Genomic DNA, 21001 nt, shown 5'->3' with positions numbered 1-21001 from the left:
AGGGATGGCTTCTGAGAAATGTGTCATTAAGTGATTTCATAGCAGTGTGAACATCAGAGTGTACATATGATACTAATCTTATGGGATCACCATCATATATGCAGTCCATCATTGAGTTGCATGAGTCATGCATCATCTAAAAAACAATCTGATCATTTCACGCCCCTCTAAGGCTTCCCTGACTTGATTAGCATTTCTGTAATGCCTTCTTCAGCATGACCCAATAATCTCTCCAGCCTCAATATGTACCACATCCACCTATCCATTCTACAATCCCTCTAAACTGAATCTCTTTCAGTATCTTGAAATTGCTGTGCTTTTTCTTTACCCTTTGCCACATACTTGCCTAGGGGTTTCCTAACCGTTCTGGGATCTCAATCTGTAACGTCCTCTGGGGTACATTCTCTCATATCCTCCCAAGTCTGGGTTAGCCCTCTTACATACATCTATAGCACCCTGAACTTTCCCGTCACAATTATTTCTCATGTTGAATTATAATCACTTGTTTAAGTCTTTTCTTTCCCAATGGATCAAAAGCTTCAAATATGGGGAAGAATCATGCCTATGCTGCTTATTACTGTATTCTCAGAACCTTGCACAATATGCTCAACAATAAGCACTCAATATATTGATTGAACAAATACATGAATGTTGAATTAACTAAATAGTAGTATTTATATTTACAATTTTAAATTTCAGATTTGGGAAGGCACTATCTCCATGGGAAATGCCACTGTACCAATATATCACTGTTCATAACTCTCACAGGGCTGAAACTACATGAAATGACAGTTTTATAGGCATAATTAAAAGAAATTTAAGAGAAGACAACAAGCAAACAAATGGACTAAAATAGTGAGAATTACCTAATACCCACACCCCCATATATTAAATAGCATCATAAAGTAAAAAGATGAGAACAGAATTCCAATTATGATTTTACCACTCAATTGTTAAATCATCTCAGAGTTACAATTCCTTCACCTTTAAAATGCGGGTGACACTAACCTCCTCAAAAGTTATGAGGATTTAATGTGACAAAGTGTTTGAAAAGTTCTCTGTACACCTGTACAAAACACTATTCATTCACTCATTGAGCATTAATGTGCCACTATTCCAGAAACTGGGCATGCAGCAGTGAAAACAACAAAATATATATTCTAACATGGGGATAGACAGACAGTTAAGAAAATAAATAAGGAATAACAACAAATGAATCAAAGAAAGATCAAAGAAGATAAGGGAATTAAAGAGTGGGGGATGGGAGCTTTTTGCTGTCTTATACAGAGTTGTCAAGAAAGGCCTCACTGAAAGTGACTTCTGAGCAGAATCCTGAAATCAGACGGAAAGCCATAAGGACCTCTTAAAGAAGAACATTCCAGGCAAAGGTATACAGCAAGTACAAAGGCTATGGGACAGGAATGTTCTCGACATCTTCAAAAAACCATAGGGAGACCAATGTGAACAAAGCAGAGAGTTAAGTAGGAAATGAAGTCAGAGAGGTGAGGGGAGGTACATGGGGGTGCCAGATCAAGGAGGGCTTTGTAGCCAATTTAAAAAGACTATTGCTTTTACTCTAAGTAAAATGTATAGCTATTGGAGGGTCAGCACTTTAACACTCAGTAGGGAGATAATGGCAAATAGGCAATTGCAATTATACAGCAAAACATAACTTATACCAGGGTAGCTGCAGTGGAGGTGGTAAAAGAAAAGAGATTCTGTACATTTATTGAGTTAGTGACAAAATCTGTTAACGAATCAAATGTAGAGTGTGAGAGTAAAAAGAATAAAAAATGGATCCAATTCTTTGTCTAAGTAAAAGAAGGATGGAGTTGGCATTAACTCAGATGAGGATGACTCTATAAAGAAGATCTGGGTACAGAGAAAAGGGCAGATCAGTTTTGCCCATCTTAACTTTAAGATGCCTATTAGACATCTAAATGGAGACTTCTGATAGGCTTAATGTGGGGAGAAGATTTATACAAGGGAGGAAAATACCGGTAGATATAGTCACCGGCCTTAGAGAATAAGGGGAAAACAGAAAGCAAGTCCTACTAAGCAAATAAATGGAATCTGAAAGGTGACAAGAGGACACTCTAGACAAGAAAGGTTGGCAGATGTGACAAAATGAAAAAGGAGTCATTTTACTATAAAAATGGAAATATAACACTTCCCTAGAGAAGCAACACTTTTCCTGAAACTGAATATTAAGATATTTATCTTGAGATTTTATACAGGAAACACCGAGTAAAAGAACAGATTATGAATTCACCACATTCCTACAAAAAATATAATAGTGGCTTTCTTATAACTTTTACTCTACAGTTCTTCAATAAAAACTGAGCACATAAAAATAAATTACCCATGAAGGCTCAGTAATAATATCTATCTATTGCCTAACATCAGAATGCTCTTCTTAGTAGTTAGCTAGAGTTTAATTCATCAAACCAAGAACATCATTTCATATACTTCAGTTTATTGATTAAGAGAAGAGCTCTACGAAATGAAAGGAGTATAAGGAGAAACTATAAAATCATCAAATATGATGAATATGGCATTCCAATTTGTAAGCAAAAAATAACATTTTATAATATACAGTCAACTGTAATTCTTGTAACAGCTACTAGACACATACCATATTTTACTGACTAAAAAGACTGCCTGCCAAACACCAATTACAGACAGAGGATGTTACACTTTGTTAGCACACAAGAATAGAAGGCATCAATTCTTTAAGTCATAATGCATAAAATCAAATTCTTAAATTAAAACTTAGAGAATTATACACTTTTATCATTAAAGTTCCAAAGTCCTTATAAAACACTCACTTCTTGGCAGTCACATCAATATGCAAAAACTTTCTGCCTAAAAATTAGAGTTTAAAAAAAAAGGAATTATAGTGTACTTCAACCACTGACTGCCCACCCCATAATCACAAAGCTCCACATTTAGAATGTGCTGTTATTGTAAAGGGGTTAAGCAAGCAAGGAAGTACATTTTTAACAGATATAATTCTGCAAGGTTACTAAAATTCACAGAAGGCTGAACAATGCAAAAAAATGCCCAAAGTATTCATAATTATAAAAGTAATGAACTATATCCAAATTTAAATTCAACTTCCTTTGCTAGTGGTCCCACAGAGAGTTGAAATTTTGTACAAACTCAAAGGGCTCAGCTTAGATGGCATCATAAAAATCACTTTGCCATAAGCTTTAATTTAAACCAAATTTTAATATTAAAAATAAATATCAGAAAATCCAATACCTATAAAACATAAGAAATACCAATAGGCATCAGAAGTAATTCAGGGAAGAGTTTTCTAAGTAAGTTCACCATTAAATTTTATTTAACCTAGAGGTTTTCAGTTCTTATGTTTGTTCCCTAACAGTTTTTATGCATCCTTGAAACATAAGTCTGACTTCAGAATTGATACCATGTATTCTCAAGTAAGTATAACATAAAATAGTAAACTATTTGTTATGATTCCTCTATTTACTCCTATCTCAATGATTTTCTATCTTTCAATGGAATCAGCATTTGCACTGAAGTTAATTTCAGTGTCCCAATCTGCCTACTTCCAACTCCCAGAAATAAAAACTACTCTGCCAAACACAACTTTATCATGTCACTATTGAAATATGGTTAACTCCACATAAAAAGCAAAGTCTGCATAAAATGGTCAGGTGAACTTCAACAAGGGTGTCAAGGTCACTCAATGGGGAAAGCACAGTCTCTTTAACAAATGCTGCTGGGAAAAGTGAATATCTAGACGCAAAAGAATGTAGTTGGACCCATACATTTAAACCATATACAAAGATTCACTCTAAATAGATTAACAACATAAAACCCAAAAGTCCTAAAAGAAAACACAGGGGACAAGCTTCATTAACAGAGGATTTGGCAATAATTTCTTAGACATGACACTAAAAGTCCAGGCAACAAAAGAAAATATATACAATTGAGACTGCGAACATTAAATTGAACTTTTCTACATCAAAGGGTATGCTCAACAGAATGGAAGAAAATATCTGCACATCATTTACCTGACAAAGGATTAATGTCTAGAATATATAAAGAATTCCTACAACTCAACAACAAAAAACATCTTATTAAAAAGACTTGAACAAACATTTCTCCAAAGATGATATACAAACGGTAGGCATACGAAAAGATGCTCAACATCACTAATCATTAGAAAACTGCAAATCAAAATCACGAAGAGATATCATCTCATACCCAGTAAGATGGCTAATACCAAAAAAAAAAAACAGAAAATAACAAGTGTTGCTATAGATATGGAGAAATTAGAACCCCTATACACTGTTAGCGGAATTGTAAAATGGTACAACTATGGAAAATAGTATGGCATTTCCCCAAGAAATTTAAAAACAGAACTACCATATAATCCAGCAATCCCACTTGTGGGAATATATCCGAATTGAAAGCAGGACCTTGAAGAGGTATCTGCACACCCATGTTTTAGCATTATTCACAATTGCCGAAAGGTGGAAGCAGCTGAAATGCCCATCAACGGATGAATGACTAAACAGAATGTGGCATACACATACAATCGAGTAGTATTCAAACTGAAAAAAGGAAATTCTATCACATGCTATAAGATGGACAGACCTTGAGGGCATTATGTTAAGTGAAACAAGCCAGTCACAAAAAGACAAATACAGTCATGTACCACTAATGTTGCAGTCAATGACCGACCCCATACACGACAGTGGTCCCATACGATTAGTTCCATGTAGCCTAGGGCTGTAGTAGGCCGTATCATCTAGCTTTGTATAAGTACACTCTATGATGTTCACACAACGACAAAATCACCTAATGACACATTCTCAGAATGAATCCCTGTCGTTAAGAAAAGCATGCATGTATGGTATGATTTCATTATCTAAAGTATTAGATTTCAGTATCTAAAGTAGTCAAATTCAGAAACAGAAAGGAGAATGGTGGTTTGGGTGGCAGGGAAGGAAGAGATGTTTAATGGGTATAGAGTTTTGATTTTGCGAAGTGAAAAAGTTCTGGAGCTCTGATGCACAATAACACGAATACATGTACTACTACTGAACTTTATACTAAAGAATGATTAAGATTTTTTTATAACGATTAACAATTTTTCCAAAAAAGTCTGTATAGAGGAAAACAAGGGAAAGAACGATTAGAAGGGAAAAAACAGGAGTTTAGAAGATAACATCCAAGCCAAGAACGTTGCAGAGGTGCAGACTATATTTCTAATGTTTCTTGGAACATTTCGGAAAAGATGAAAATTTGCAAATTCAGGTAAGTGGCAAACGATGTGTTCAGTTTAGAAATATTTTCCACCAACACTTCTTATACTCAGATCATTTCACTCTAGATTCAGATATATTTATTGGAGTTCATATTTGTCTTACCCCCCAGAGGCCTGGAACTTAAGATTCTGGACTGCAGAGGGGACTCTGTACCCTCACAAAACCAACATATAGCTCTTAGCACATAGAAGGCTTAAGAAATAATCACTTGATTAAACTGGTCTCTACTTATACCTAAGTTCACATATTTTATTCTAAAAATTAGAGCAGAGTTACAACTATTCATCAAACTAATTTATACCTTCACTCTATTACTTATTAATTATTACTAAAATTGATTACTAAAACCCTCACTGGAAATGCTGGTATTATTTATAGTTAACTGGCAATTTTTCCTCAATATCTCATTCATTATTCCTAGCTCTCATTACTAGATCTGCTATATAGTATTTACTTCCTAACACAAATTAACAGTATTTTACAACTATGTAAAGTAACACATTTTTCCCTGTCACTTTCTAAAATTCCAAGATCTCTTCTGTGAACTCTTCAGAAATTGACTTCATACTCTTTTTTTCCATACCCATTACAATCTATTGATAACACCAAAGATTATAATATTGCTTTTTAAAGATTAATCCTTTCATGAATGAATACAAAAGAAAATATACACAGGCAATATAATTGAAACTTGCAAAGTATAAATAACTAAAACCTGTAAGAAAAATTAAACTCCCCTAAAAGTAAAGCACACTCAATTACTGATTTCATTCATTTCTATGGCTGATAGGTTTAAAAATGAAATCAACGCAGACTCTAGAATGTACCCTGTATTATGAAATTGGAATTAGAGGTACCAGTAGCAATGGGTAGGCAGATAAGTAGATAGATGAATGAATGATAAGTAAAGAGATATAGGGGTGTGGGGGTGTGGGTGTGTGGGTGTGTGTGGGTGTGTGTTTGTGTATGTATGTGTAAGCATTCCCCAGTTTTATCCACCCAGAGGGCCTAGAAGCATTATTGCTCCTAGGAGCAATGAGCACACTTGCACTCACATCTCAATGTCTAACCACTATCACCCTCTCTAAAAGAAAATACGGTTGCCTGAATAAGTAGCTGATTCCAGGATTGGAGTAGGGAAAGTTCAAGATGACCCTGGAAGATCTTGTATCACAAAGTCAGAAAGTGTCAAAAAATGATGGAGACACGTCAAGAGGACACATTAATGCACACTGATCCAAAATAAGAAAAAGCAGAAATATGATCACCTGGGATCAAAAGCAGAAAAAGAGATGGACCACAAAGGGACCTGAGGGATATTTTGGGGATGATGGACATTTCTGTACATTTACTGGGGTAGTGGTTTTCATGGATGTATACATCTCAAATTCATCAAACTGTATATTTTAAACAGGCACAGTTTACTGCATATTTTTAATTTTAATAAAGTTGATTTTTAAAAAATGTCACAGAACTAGTTTGAAAGAGCTCCAACTGGCCAAATCTGACAGTATCAAAGTAAAAAATAATGAAAGTAATAGAGTAATATGTAGTGAATAAAACAGAACCCACTGATGAGTCCACATTAATAAACAAACAAACTGGGGAGAAAGAAAAGTTCTTCTTTAGAGAAGAGTATCAAGTAATAAACAGAGGTGGGATGATGGAGTTAGAAAAATCATTATTTTGCAACTATCACGGTAATAACTGCTTCAGGCAAAATTTATCCATGGATGCTTAAACTGTTGGGTGAAAGTTTGATGAGGAACAGAATATTCACATAGTCTGAAAGGATCTCCCCACAAGACACTCACCAATTATAAGGAAAGTAAACTTGTAGTGGCATCACAACTGTAACCAAGTAATCAAATTTAACATCACCAATAATAAAACACAGACATCATGTGCCTCCTGATATAAGGCAGTAAGACATCATCAGTCTTGTAGTCCTGTCAATAAAATATAACCTGAAACTAATCACAAAGAAGCAGAAGAAAAATCAAACTAGGATCCATTATACAAAATAACCAGCCTAAACTCTTAAAAAATGTGATGGTCAAGAAAAACAGAAAGGATAGGGAACTATTCTAGATTAAAGAAACTCAAGAAATAAATTCCTGCATGGTCTTGTTCAGAACTGGAAGAAAAAAAGCTATAAGCATATACTAGAATAATTAAATAAATTTGTATATGGACTGTGGATTAAATAATACTGTCAATATTAAATGTCTTGATTTTGATAATTATACTATAGCTACGTAAGAGACAGTCCTTGTTCTTAGGAAACATACACTAAAGTACTAAAAGGTAAAGGTAAAAAACAGATAAATAGAAAGTGAATGATAAATTAGCAAACGGCAAAATGTTAACAATTGGTGAATTTGGAAAAATAGTATAGAGGAGCTCTTTGTTTTATTTTGTTTGTTTGTTTTTGTGAGGAAGATTGGCCCTCAGCTAACATCTGTGGCAAATCTTCCTCCATTTCATGTGGGATGCTGCCACAGTGTGGCTTGATGAGCAGTGCTAGGTCTGTGCCTCGGATCCAAACCCCGCGAACCCTGAGCCACCAAAGCACAATGAACGAACTTAACCACTACACCACTAGGCCAGCCCCACTTTGTTTTATTTTTTTAACTTTTCTCCAAGTTAAAAAAAAAAATCACTGTTCTAGAGTTTAAAGGATGAAACCATAAGGTGAGGAGTAGTGTGTAAAAGTACTCAGGAATGAGATCAGAATCTTCTTCTAAGAAGAATATGTAGAATAAAATATAGGTTGTAATTTCTCAAAGTCTTAGGTTTCTCTGCCATAAGATGAGGGGGTTGCACTAGGACTTTCTAGTTTTACATCTAGATGTTTGTGAGCTTGCTCTAACATTTCATGCCCTATTCTACCATTTCATTACCTGGCTTTTCTGGAGGCTCAATACTTTTCTAACCTGTGGTGTAGTAGTTAAGTCTGGCACTCAGCTTTGGTGGCCTGGGTTCTCGAGTTTGGATCCTGGGCACTGAAATACACTACTCATCAAGGCATGCTGTGGCAGTGACCCATATACAAAATAGAGGAAGACTGGCACAGATGTTAGCTCAGGGCTAATCTTCCTCAAGTAAAAAAAGGAATACTGGCAACAGACGTTAGCTTAGGGAGAACGTTCCTGACCAAAAAAAGTAGGAAAAAACTGCACAAATTTTCATGTGTAAACAAACCATAATTATGGATGAGGGAAAGTTTCAGAGAACTTTCTTAACAAGGTCTAAAATGATAGAACTAAAAAAAACATCACACAAACTTTAAGAACAATTTCAACAATGATTTCTAGATAGCTTTATCAATTATGCTTAATATTACCATCTATTAAATATAAAATTATTTAGTTTTTTCCTTCTAAAATTCATTCCCTTACTACTGAATACACTGAGGCTTATAAATCAATGTTCCACACATAACAACCTTATAATGCTTTCCTACTTCATTTCAAAATATTGAAGGTACTGACAAAAGGAAGCAAAAGAAACGAAAGGTTCAATACAATCTACTATGTGGCAAGCATTACACTTAGAAACTATCCTGCCAATTCACATAACAACCCTCTTAGATAAAAGTTTTTATTCCTATTTTGCAAACAAAGAAACTACAGTTAAGCAAAGATAACTAAAAGGTAGTCCCTGGAGCCTAACACCCTAGTATGATCTATCTAAAGATAGATTAAAAAATAGAAGTGTGCCACTGGAATGCAATGGAAAGTGTTTTACATACAGCAGTCTGGAAAACCTTAGGACTTTATCACCACATTCTGAACGATACGTAATTGCTATGGTCTCAATGTCTGTTCCTCCAGATTGGCATGTTGAATCCTAACTCTCCAGGTGATGCTAGAGGAAGCGGGGCTTTTGAGAGCTGATTTGGTCTCGAGGGCAGAGCCCTCAGGAATAGGATTAGTACTTTACAAAAGCGACTCCAGAGAAATCCCTTGCCCCTCCCACCATCTGAGTACATAGTGAGAAGTCACCAGCTATGCACCAGGAAGAGGCCTCATCAGAACTTGACCACACTAAGGCTTTGATCTTAAACTTCCCAGCCTCCAGAACTGTGAGAAATAAATTTCTGTTGTTTATAAGCTACCTAGTCTGTGGTATATTGTTAAAGCAGCCCAAATGGACAAAAACAATAGTCTTCATATCTTGACATTACACTGGCTCTGAAAAAAACAGTGATACTGCAACTTAAGGCTGTATGTCTACCCTTCAATATCTATAAACCTATCTAAGCATTACAAAATTGCCAAATAATATTAGTTAACGCAAGCATAAATCCCTGAACAGTCTCACTACATATACTCTTCCATAAAAAGATCCACTTTATCCCTGCATTATCACTTATGAATTCAATTTCTCTTTAAAAAAAAAAATTCTCCTAAATTCCACAGCAATTCCTAAAAGTAAAAAACGTAAATCTAGCTCTGGAGTATAATTTTCTCAATCACACTTTTTTTTCAGGAAGATTAGCCCTGAGCTAACATCTGCTGCCAATCCTCCTCTTTTCACTAAGGAAGGCTGGCCCTGAGCTAACATCCGTGCCCACCTTCCTCTACTTTATATGTGGGACGCCTGCCACAGCATGGCTTGCCAAGCAGTGCCGTGTCCGCACCCGGGATCTGAACCAGCGAATACCGGGCCTCCAAAGCAGAGCGTGCGCACTTAACGCTGCGCCACCGGGCCAGCCCCCTCAATCTCACTTTTGAATGATGAGCAAACTTAAGATGAATTTGTGGCTGAGTCTCTAAATGACAAAAATTACAAATTAACTAAATGATATTCTGGCTGCACAGAGAAAACAAAATCTATTATGTGAATATGGAAAACAACAAAAGGAAGGTTTTTTTAATTTCTAAAATTTCTAAATTAGATAGGCCATTTGTAAACTCAGATCAAAGATGTACATAAGTATATCTTAAGTGAGACAAAATCATATAACCTAGGTAGTATACTTCGGGTTGAAGCAGACATCAAAGAAGAAAAACTTTTAAATTACTTGCCTAGATATTTAGTTCATTTTAAGTCGCTCTCATAAGCTGCTTTCTTAAGGTACATAAACTGAAGCTCATAGTTCAAAACTAAGAATAGAGTTTCAAAAAATACAAAGCAAACGCTAGGTCAAATATGAAGTCTGTTTAAATCTATGCAAATGTTTTAAAGTCTACCTGAATCCTCCTGGGCTTCATGAGCTTCACCATCATCTGTTACCTCTAATTCTTGCACAAAATTGGAGGGAAACAGTCCCAACTTGTTGTTCAAGGTTCCACTCCACCAGCCTTCTTCTACCTGAAAGAGTTCACAACTCAAAAATAATAAAAATTTATCTTCAACGAAAATCTTCCCCCATGGGAAAATCAAGCTACAGAAGCAAATAAGCACAAAGTTAGTGATGCAAAATAATCCCTTTAAATCTATAAGAAAATGCAACGGGGAAAAATATAAATATATTTTAAGTAGATGAATTCTAAGTAGACTGGATTAATCATAGATGAGATTAGTGATATCAATAGCACTTTGCAACATTTACAATGAGAACTTGTAATCATTTGTAACCTATGTAGTAAATAATTTTCATGAAAGTATCAGACAACCAATAATAATGTATTAACAGCAAGAAGTAGACAGCTTCCTTCTGGAATGTCACTCTTTTAAATACCACTGAGCCTCGGACTGTAATTATGACACATATTATTTAAGTATTTGGAAAAAGTTTCATGAATGTAAGAATATAACTTTCTAAATCACATATAAAATTACTAAACCTTTTATTAACCAGTGAGTCTTAACTCAAGTATAAGAAAGAATCATGTATTTTTAAAAATCCAGATGCCAGGCTCTATTAAACACTCTCCCCTACCCCAAACAGAAATACCCTCAGAAACAAAACTCTTCAGAAAAATACTTAACATTCACTAATAACGAGGTTACTCAATTTCCATGAAGTTATTTAATAATATTTAATAACTGTTTTAAAATGTATAGTTTCTGCTAAGGATGCTAACAGGTATTAACAGGTAAAAACAACTGTTTAAAGAGAAAGCTATTCACTGTCAAAATTCACTTAGCAGTACATGCAATTATCATAGCTGGAAAAAGTTTTTTTCTGCTTAAAATATGTTTTTAAGTTTGTTTTACTTCATCATAATTACAAAGCAAACTTTAATAAGTTATTCATCCAATAGGCATTCACTATGTACAAGCCATGGTGTTAGGTGCTAGGGAAAGATTCAAATTTGCATATGAGAAATCTCTCTCTTTGAACAAAAAAATCTAAAGAAGAAAACAAACAATAAGCAAATAGTTACAATGTAAGAGTTGCTATAAGAAAAGTAGGAACAAAATGCTGTACGAGCACAAGGGAAGGGCTTAAAAGAATCAAAAGAGACTCCTCTAAAGGGAAATGACAAAACAGCTGGATATTAAAGGCTGATTAAGAGTTTTCCAGGTATAAAGCATGTGAAAAATATGGTGACATAAAAATAAAGGACTTATTCATGGAATATATATAGCTGAAATACAAGGTGGCTAGAATACAAGCTGCTTGAGGGAGGAATGGAAGGCAGTTAAGTGTGAAGAGTTCAGAATGTTTAGCAGACTTAAGGAGGCACCAAAGGACTGGGAGTTTAAACCAGATGTGATGGAGATTCGTAAACCAACCTGGAACAGGCACAACAAAGAGAGAGAAACATCAGCGAACTATTATCTACTCCTGGATCCCAAATTGGCATCAATTACATAGTTAGGGTAAATAAGCATATAACAATTCCTATTAATTAAGGTACTCTTAAGAGGTAGGGTAGTATATAATGGTAAAGAACAATGACTCAAAAACAGACTGTGTGGATTCAGATTCTGGCTCCTCTGCATACCAGACATGCAACTTGGGCAAAGATGGCTGAAACAAAATCTACCCCACATGCTCACCTACAATGTAATCGTGACACTCCTCACACCTAGAAGGGGTCTTTGTTCCGACCCCCTTCAATCTTGATGGCTTATGACACACTCGTAACCAAGAGAACGTGGTGAAAGTGACACTATCACTTCCAAGGTTAGATTATAAAACACTATCGACATGTTTACTGAAATGCTTACTTACACTTAGAGCCCTGAACTGCCATGTCATAAGTCCAGCTACCCTGACACCCCTAAGGTCCCAACACAGCAAGAAAGCCAAGCCAAAGAGAGAAGCTACATAACGGCTCTCCATTGGCAGCCCAATTTCTGAGCCTTCTAGGCACCAGACGTGTCAGTGAAGGAGCATTCCTATGATTCCACCAGCACTCAATTTTAAATCTTCCTAGCTGAGGTCCCCTACATCACAGAACAGAGACAAGCCATCCCTGGGGTGCCCTATCTGAATTCCTGACCCAAATAAGCCAAGACCCTAATAAAACAGTTGTTCTTTGCCACAAAGTCTGGTATGGCATGTTATTCAGCAACAGTAATTGGAAGAGCCAATCACTTATCTTCTGCGATTCAATCTCTTCATACGTAAAATGGGGATAAAAATTCTTATCTCCTTAGGTTGTTTAGAAATTTAAAGGAAATAATAAATGTGAAACACTTAGCACAGTGCCTCTGACATAATATAGGCTCAATAAAGGTTAACTATTATTATTGCCACCTGGTGGAAATAAAACAGTTGCCTTTTGTATAAACACATTGGAATTTAACACAAATATAAGTGAGAAATTTCATTACATGATGTTATGACACAAAAGCAATTCCTGTGACAATATATGATATCAAATCATACACTCTGAAAATGGGATCTTCAGTTGCCAAATAAAACTTTATTATTCCTCTCACAATAAAAGCAGACACAAGAAATTATTTTTTAAGTATTTTTAAATCTCATTCTAACATATAAAAACGTGGGGAAAGTGTTTTTGGTTAATATTTGAATGTGATAATTCAAACAAAGCTTTTTAAAATATTCTGCTTTTGTATCCCTTTGCTAAACAAAAGGTAAAAATCCTTCCATTATACTGCTTTGTATCTAAGGTGAATTTAGAATCAAAGAAAAGGTTTGATTATATTCTTAGCTACTTATTACATTAATTTTTAGCTTTAAAAAAGGTTTTTTTTATTCCTAAAGTCAACAGATACAAATAGAGTACACAAATATGAGGTACAGCAATGAAGAGTAAGGCTTTATTTCTACAGAGAAGACAACCTTGCATTAAGTCACTAGAGATCCATTTTAAAGTATGTATCTTAAAATTTTTACAAAAAGCAGTGAAACTGGCAAAAAAAACCCCACAAAAATTAACATTCTTACAAAATATTTTTCTAATACCCAAAGCATCAATTCCAATTGCTGCTTTATCTCTAACACATATGTGTTCCTTACCTCTTCATTAATATCAATAATATCTCCCACTTTCAGCTCCAGTTCATCCTCATTTTGTGGAATGTATTCAAAGAGAACTTTACACTGACGCTTCTTGGTCTCTGAAGGAAGTAACATAAAAAATTAGGTTAAGAAAGATCATTAAAACAAACAATAGCACCTTTATTTACATACTATGTTTACTATCATTAGATTTATATGTATACATAAAAACAGAACATGTAAGCATTTTAAGCAGCTAACCACACACCACCAGTTCTGGTTGGCTTTCCACCTTGCCTTCCCACTATAGTCTAGTCATCTCAAAATAAATTCAAACCAACTACAAATACGGTACAACGCTCCTGGTAATGAAATCTACTTATACATCTGATCCCACCAATTACACAAAAGCAAAATATCCACTGCCAATTTTGAGACTAGAAATACAGACAATAAAAGACACTGTTGGCACAACAAATTCATCACAGACAAGTCCTCGAAGCCAGTGATTTTCAGACTACTTCTTGATCAAAGTCTAGGAATACTTAAAATATACTAATTTAAGAGAGTGTAAAAACAGGCAAAATGCACAAATCTAAAATATATTTTATCTTCTTTAATAGCTCTATTTTCTGACAGATAAAAATCAAACTCGCATAGGCAAAAACAAAAATAATTTTATATTGGGGCTGGCCCGGTGGCCGAGTGGTTAAGTTCGCGTGCTCCGCTGCAGGCGGCCCAGTGTTTCGTTGGTTCGAATCCTGGGTGCGGACATGGCACTGCTCATCAAACCACGCTGAAGCAGCGTCCCACATGCCACAACTAGAAGGACCCACAACGAAGAATATACAACTATGTACCAGGGGGCTTTGGGGAGAAAAAGGAAAAAAATAAAATCTTAAAATAATAATAATAATAATAATAATTTTATATTACCTTTCCAATCAAGCTTCATTTATTTAGACAGTAATGATCATTTACAACCATCCAGGTTTGTGGTTTTCAACTTCTTTCAAACACTAAGATTTGAGAACTCACTCCCATCTTTAAAAGTGACTCATTGAAGCAGCTATGGGTAGATGACCAGGTACAGTTGATTAAAGGATTACTTCTTGCTACTCGAAGTATGTTCCTCAGACCAGCAGCAACAGTATCACCCAGGAACTTGTTAGAAATGCAATATCTCAGGCTCCACCAGAGACCTACTTGTTATGGACTGAACTGTATCCTCCCAAAATTCGTATACTGAAGCCCTAACCCCTAAAATGACTGTATTTGGAGATAGAGCCTTTTGAGAGGTAATTAAGGTTAAGTAAGGTCATACGAGTGGGACTCTAATGCCCACACAGACCTAACTGTGCACATGCGCGCGCGCACACACACACACAAAAGACCATATGAGGACACGGAGAAGGCAGCCACCTGCAAGCCAGGAAAAGAGGCCTCACCAGGATCCAATGCTGACAGCACCTTGATTTTATATTTCTAGCCTCCAGCACAATGAGAAAATAAATTTCTGTTGTTCAAGCCACCTAGTCTGTGGTATTTTGTTACACAGCCCTAGCAAGTTGAATCAGAATCTGCACTTTAACAAGATCCCTAGGTGATTCTCAATCTTGCACTCAATGCTCTAGTTATACTGCTTTTACCTAATTCCTTGAAAATGGCATGCCCTACTTCTTCTGAGATTTCAACATACTGTTTCTAGGGCACTTTACTTTCATCCAAAAAGCCCACCCTTGTCAGCCTTCAACTATCTTCAGGTCTCAGGTGAAAACAAACTTCCTCCCAAATAGCTTTCTGGATTAGGTACTCTTCCTTTGTGCTTCTACAGCACTCAATACTTACCCTATTGACTTCTGCAACCTACCTGTTATTGACAACTCACCTTTTCCTTTTCATTCTATCATAATGACTTATGTTCTTATGTGTACTCCCTCTACCCTGCAGGCTAAAGATAAATGAGCACTGAGTTTGTTAACTGCTCTATCCTCGGCACCTAGCATAGTGCCTGGCTTCTATCAGGTACATTAAATATTTTTGAATGAATTTATTTTGAATGAACAAACATCTAGCCCTAACCATAAGGTATCAATGCCAAAAAATATCATGACAAGAGGGTCTCCATTCCATCACCTCTTTACCACCAACAATCCTAAGATTTTTCTCAATAATTTAAATGTACACTTAAGGAACTAACAGGACTCAGGAGACAAGAAGCATACACATTAAACAATTAGTCATAAAACACGAATACATAATGAGATATTAAAATATATAGTATAAACTACAAACTTCCCAAAAATTAATAGAAAGTACAGGTTTGAACTTGAGCAGATGTGGAAGTCTTCAAAGAAGAACTGGTAACCGATTTATACAATGAAAGATATGAATATGAGAAGGTGGAAAAGACGTGGCAGACGTTCTAGATCAAGGAAACCTTTCCCCAATGAAATCCTCGCAGGATTCTAAAGAAACTGTTCTTGCTGGCAACAAAGGAGAATTCTAAGAAGTAATCCAGATAGGTACAATTTCACTGCATCAATCATGTCATAACATCTCCAAACAAACATTTTTTTCTTTTTTTTTCCTTTTTCTCCCCCAAGTCCCCTGGTACATAGTTGTATATTCTTTGTTGTGGGTCCTTCTAGTTGTGGCATGTGGGACGCTGCCTCAGCGTGGTTTGATGAGCAGTGCCATGTCTGCACCCAGGATTCGAACTGACGAAACACTGGGCCGCTTGCAGCGGAGCGCGCAAACTTAACCACTCGGCCACGGGGCCAGCCCCTAAACAAACATTTTTATACAGTAAAAAAAGACATACGGCTGTCATTACCTAATTATTTGACCTAAGTTCTCTAAGAATCAATTTCCTGAACTACAAAACAAGAGCTGGACTAGAGAACCATGACAGTTACTTCAGCTCTGACAGTCTATGGATCTACAAAATGGTTTATCAAAACAAAAAATAAACCCAACTGAACCCCCAAAACAACAAAAAAAGCACATTACATGCAACCAACACCATGAAAGAGACGCAAAATAAACACAACAATCAAGTAGAAGAAGCGAGTCTCCAAACAAGAAACAGTTACATCTCAGTAACAGTTTCCTCTCTTCTTAAATGAATAATTACATCTGATTTTTTAAAAATTTTACAATAAAAAGAACCAAAGAAGGTAAACACTGACCATACTTTTATAACTAACCCAGAGTTTACAGTAAAATTTTTCAAATGTCACCTTTCATCAGGTCTCAGAATAAATTTTTAAGTAATAATTAGTGGTTTTATACATAATGCAGGACTTCTCATCTCTTACACTAGATAAATACAGTCCCTAAATACTTCTGCAAGTTGTTGAAGTGACCCTGAGAAAATGTGTTCATAAACGTATTCTCTGAAGTTAACCACCGCATAGATGAGGGGAAAATGATCTATATTATTGAAAAGAAAAATCTATTTTGCTCAGGGTACACTTCAAAGAAAATCCTTTCTATCTTTCTGATAATCTTAGGCCTTTAAAAAAAAATGTAGCTTGCTTTTTAATGAGTATCAATATTTTTTTAAATGATTTAAAGTCAATAGAGTATTAATTAGCCTCCCTGCCTCCAAACATTATCAATTAATTTTGAGCAGCCTAGTTAAATTTTAACCAAAGCTTTGTTTTCCTTTTCCTCTCACACTACTCATAACTCTCCACAGAGTGGTTTTTCCAAAATAGACTGCAAAATCATTTGCAAAGAAATTTTTCATTTTTCAAAGGAAAAAGCCATATGGGATAATAACATCTAAAGAGCCCTTATTATTACCACAAAATATGAGTCATTTATTGAAAAAAGAAAAATTTTTCACATGATTCCATATTTAAATAAGGTTCACTCATAAGTTGAGGTGACTGCCTATATTGAACTCATCTATTAACTGGCAGCACAACTGAAGGAATTTTGAGATTTTTCACATTTCAAAGGGCATACATAATGTCTACCCATACACATCGGTCAATAAATATTTACTGAATTTCTACAATGTATCAGAACCCTGTTAAGCACAAAAGAAAATAAAACAATATGTGTAAGAGTAGAGCTATCAATAAAAGGATGTGTGAAATTAGTCAATTTTAAAAAAATAACTATGACTAGTATTTTCTTATCACAAGTAACCTCCATATAGCTTTTCAGATCTACCAAGAAATTAATAAGTCAGTCTTTTTAAATCAATATTTCATAAATAAAGCTATCAAACAAGGAAGACGATAAAGGAGAAAAGCAAGACAGGGACTTACTTGATGTCTTTTATGTATCAGTACTATTCTAAGTCACAAACATCTCCCACACAAGAGATCATAAAAACTTGTTATCATCATCATAGGACTTTTATCTTTCCACTATATCATGCTGCCTCCTTTAGAGACTACAAAGTGCTTTAACATTGCTCAAGCAGTCTAGCCAACTCGGATGCTTATTTCCTGAAAATACCATGCACTTGCTTATCTCGTGGGTCTCCCAAAGGTAGCAATTCTACCTGGAAAGCCATATTCCTTTATCATCAAGTGAATGACATGTCCTACCTAAATAAGAGCTTAAATACACCCTGCTTGACAACTCCAATATAGAACTGCCCCTTCCTTTAAATCATAACTGCCCATTACATATGTTTCTAATATGGTTCTTAATAGCATAAAACACAATAATAATAATTAAAAACATTTATCAAGCACTTCTTATAACATTTAACATGTTAATATCTCTAAAATTCTATGAGGTAATTATTACTGTAGTCCCTATTTATAGTAAGTTGATGACTTCCCCCGCTAGACTGTGAGTTTTGAATCATTATCCATACCCACCTTTATTTGGCAGATTTGATTGCGCACTCTAACACTGCTCTCATGGTCTTATACTCACAGGTATTAAGGCATTCAGCATATAAATGTTGAAAAATTTCAAAAAACTTTTTAGAAATGTTTGGTATTTTTCAAAAAACAAAATCTAATTTTGTGAAATTTCACACTCAGTGAAGTCACTTTCCACATTTTTTCTAGTAAAATAGAAAATTCTAAATTTTCAAATGGCGGTCCATCAAGAACTGCAAGTATATCATGGTTCTGAAAAATAGATCTAAATATTCAGATCAAATAGAGCTCTCAAATTATGGAACTATTTCTCACTGAAGATTATTGTTTTTAATCTTTCCATCAAATGCTAAAATGAAGAGCACACCATACTCAGATGCTGGGAGGCTGATGCTAAAACTTTGGAGATAGCAGCAAAAGGATTCCTGATGTACTTTTGGTTCCATTTGGTTCTGGAAACTATATCTTCAGGTTTTACTACAGTATTTACATTTTTCTAATGTCAAAAAAATTTTTAGGGAGCCAGCCTGGTATCTGAGTAGTTAAGTTCCCATGCTTGGTTTTGGCAGCCCAGGGTTTCACCCGTTCGGATCCTGGGTGCGGACACGGCACTGCTTGTCAGGTCATGCTGAGGCAGCGTCCCACATAGCACAACCAAAGGCACTTACAACTAGAATATATAACTATGTACTGGGGGGCTTTGGGGAGAAGAATAAAAAAAAAAATAAAGACTGGCAATAGATGCTAGCTCAGGTGCCAATCTTTAAAAAAGAAAAAAAGTTTTCTTAATCAATTTCTTTCTCCAGTAAGCAGAGAAAATCATCAAACGTTAAGAAACAGTGACTGAACCATTTGCTATATGGTTGAATCTTCTTTAAAAATTCTTTCTTATTCTTAGTAAAAAAAAATCATAATACTTAGGCCATTACAACTTAAAGATTCGAGCTGGTCAAGAGTCTAGGTATATTGCTGAGATATACTACTTGATTAAGACAACCAAAATCTTAGAATATATTATCATTATCACCATCAGGAAGAAAAACTTATGTGATCAGTGACAAAGCATCATGTCTACAATGTACTTCCAACTGATTCAGTTAAAAAATGTATTTATAGGGGCAGGCCCTGTGGCCAAGTGGTTAAGTTCACACACTCACTTCGCCAGCCCAGAGTTTCACCATTTCGGATCCTGGGCACAGACATGGCACTGTTCATCCGGTGATGCTGAGGCGGCATCCCACATAGCACAACTAGAGGCACTCAGAACTAGAATCTACAACTATGTACTCGGGGGCTTTGGGGAGGAGGAGAAGAAGGAAAAAAAAAAAAAGAAGAAGAAGAAGATTGGCAACAGATGTTAGCTCAGGTGCCAATCTTTATTTAAAATACTGTATTTGTATATGTATACAGATACAGAGATAAAGCCATTGTGACAAAATGTTAACAGCAAATTTAGGTGAAGACTATGCTATGTTCAACGTACAATTATTCTCTCAACTTTTCTGTAAGATTTTAAATTTTTCAAGATAAAACAGAAAGTCAGAACACCCTGCCCCATTTATCTGAGAGGCTGCGGCTGGGGAGGAGTCATGTGTGTGAGCCTTTTTCTCTTTATGAGTCAGAACATTTTAATGTCAAAGAGCAGAGCCTGAACAGATAAACCCATTTTTTTTTTTAATGTATGATGTAAAGATATATAGTCAGTGACCATATTTTGATGGTATTCAGAATTCTCACTATTTTCTTCAGCACTGACTCAAAATCAGGAGGCACACTACATGCTACTGAATGTTTTCTGGAAATGAAACACTGTGTAGACTGACATTCTAGTCAATTAATTTTTCATGTAGCAACATGATTTCTTTTGGAACAACTACTAGTGATCTATCAATCACAATGTATCTTTCATATTCAAAATAATTATTAAATAGATGAAAAATCACTTCCATAGCATGAATTTCCACTAACAAGGTTACAGGCACTAATGTTTTCCCTCACATGCCAAGAATAGAGTTACATCTAGCATCAATTTTTTCCAAATATAAAGTGAAATACCTACTAATGTTCCACAATGAATGTTATATAGAGTTGTGATGCTGAAAGACATCAATTCTTTACTCTGTAAGTAAAATACTCTACCCCATTATCTTTGTGCCCAATTTTACAAGGGTCTCAGCAGTAACGTGACTTGTTCCTGCTTTTACTATGAGAAGTGTAAATTTCTTCTCTTCTAGAACTTTAGCAACTTATCGTAATAAACTCTGTCCCAGAAAACATTATTCTGTACCCAGTCTAGAAAATACCTGCTTGTCACACCAAAGAAGTTATCATGCTTAACTTACATGCAATAACAAAAGTTTCAATGGCTTCATGACTAGACTTCACAAAAAAGCCAAGTTTTTGGCTTTATAGACTACAGAAAAATAGTTAAGTCCAGTTTCCAGATATTCAGCTATCTAATTGCATGTCTCCTG

General features: G+C 35.4%; 1 protein-coding gene across 1 annotated transcript in view; it reads right to left on the bottom strand.

The window, feature by feature from the left end:
* The window catches only part of CD2AP (CD2 associated protein), a 130098-nt gene that overhangs the window by 57466 nt on the left and 51631 nt on the right, over window positions 1-21001 (bottom strand). The window contains exons 4-5 of the mRNA XM_008523644.2: window positions 13693-13793; window positions 10502-10622 (exon numbers count right to left, since the gene is read on the bottom strand). Of these exons, the coding sequence (XP_008521866.1) occupies window positions 10502-10622; window positions 13693-13793 (222 nt within the window). The remainder of the gene's footprint in view (window positions 1-10501; window positions 10623-13692; window positions 13794-21001) is intronic.

This window comes from Equus przewalskii, chromosome 19 (assembly GCF_037783145.1).
Source record: "Equus przewalskii isolate Varuska chromosome 19, EquPr2, whole genome shotgun sequence".
Lineage (NCBI taxonomy): Eukaryota > Metazoa > Chordata > Mammalia > Perissodactyla > Equidae > Equus > Equus przewalskii.
Note: the sequence above shows the minus strand (reverse complement) of the source record. Positions and strands in the feature narration are given on the sequence as shown.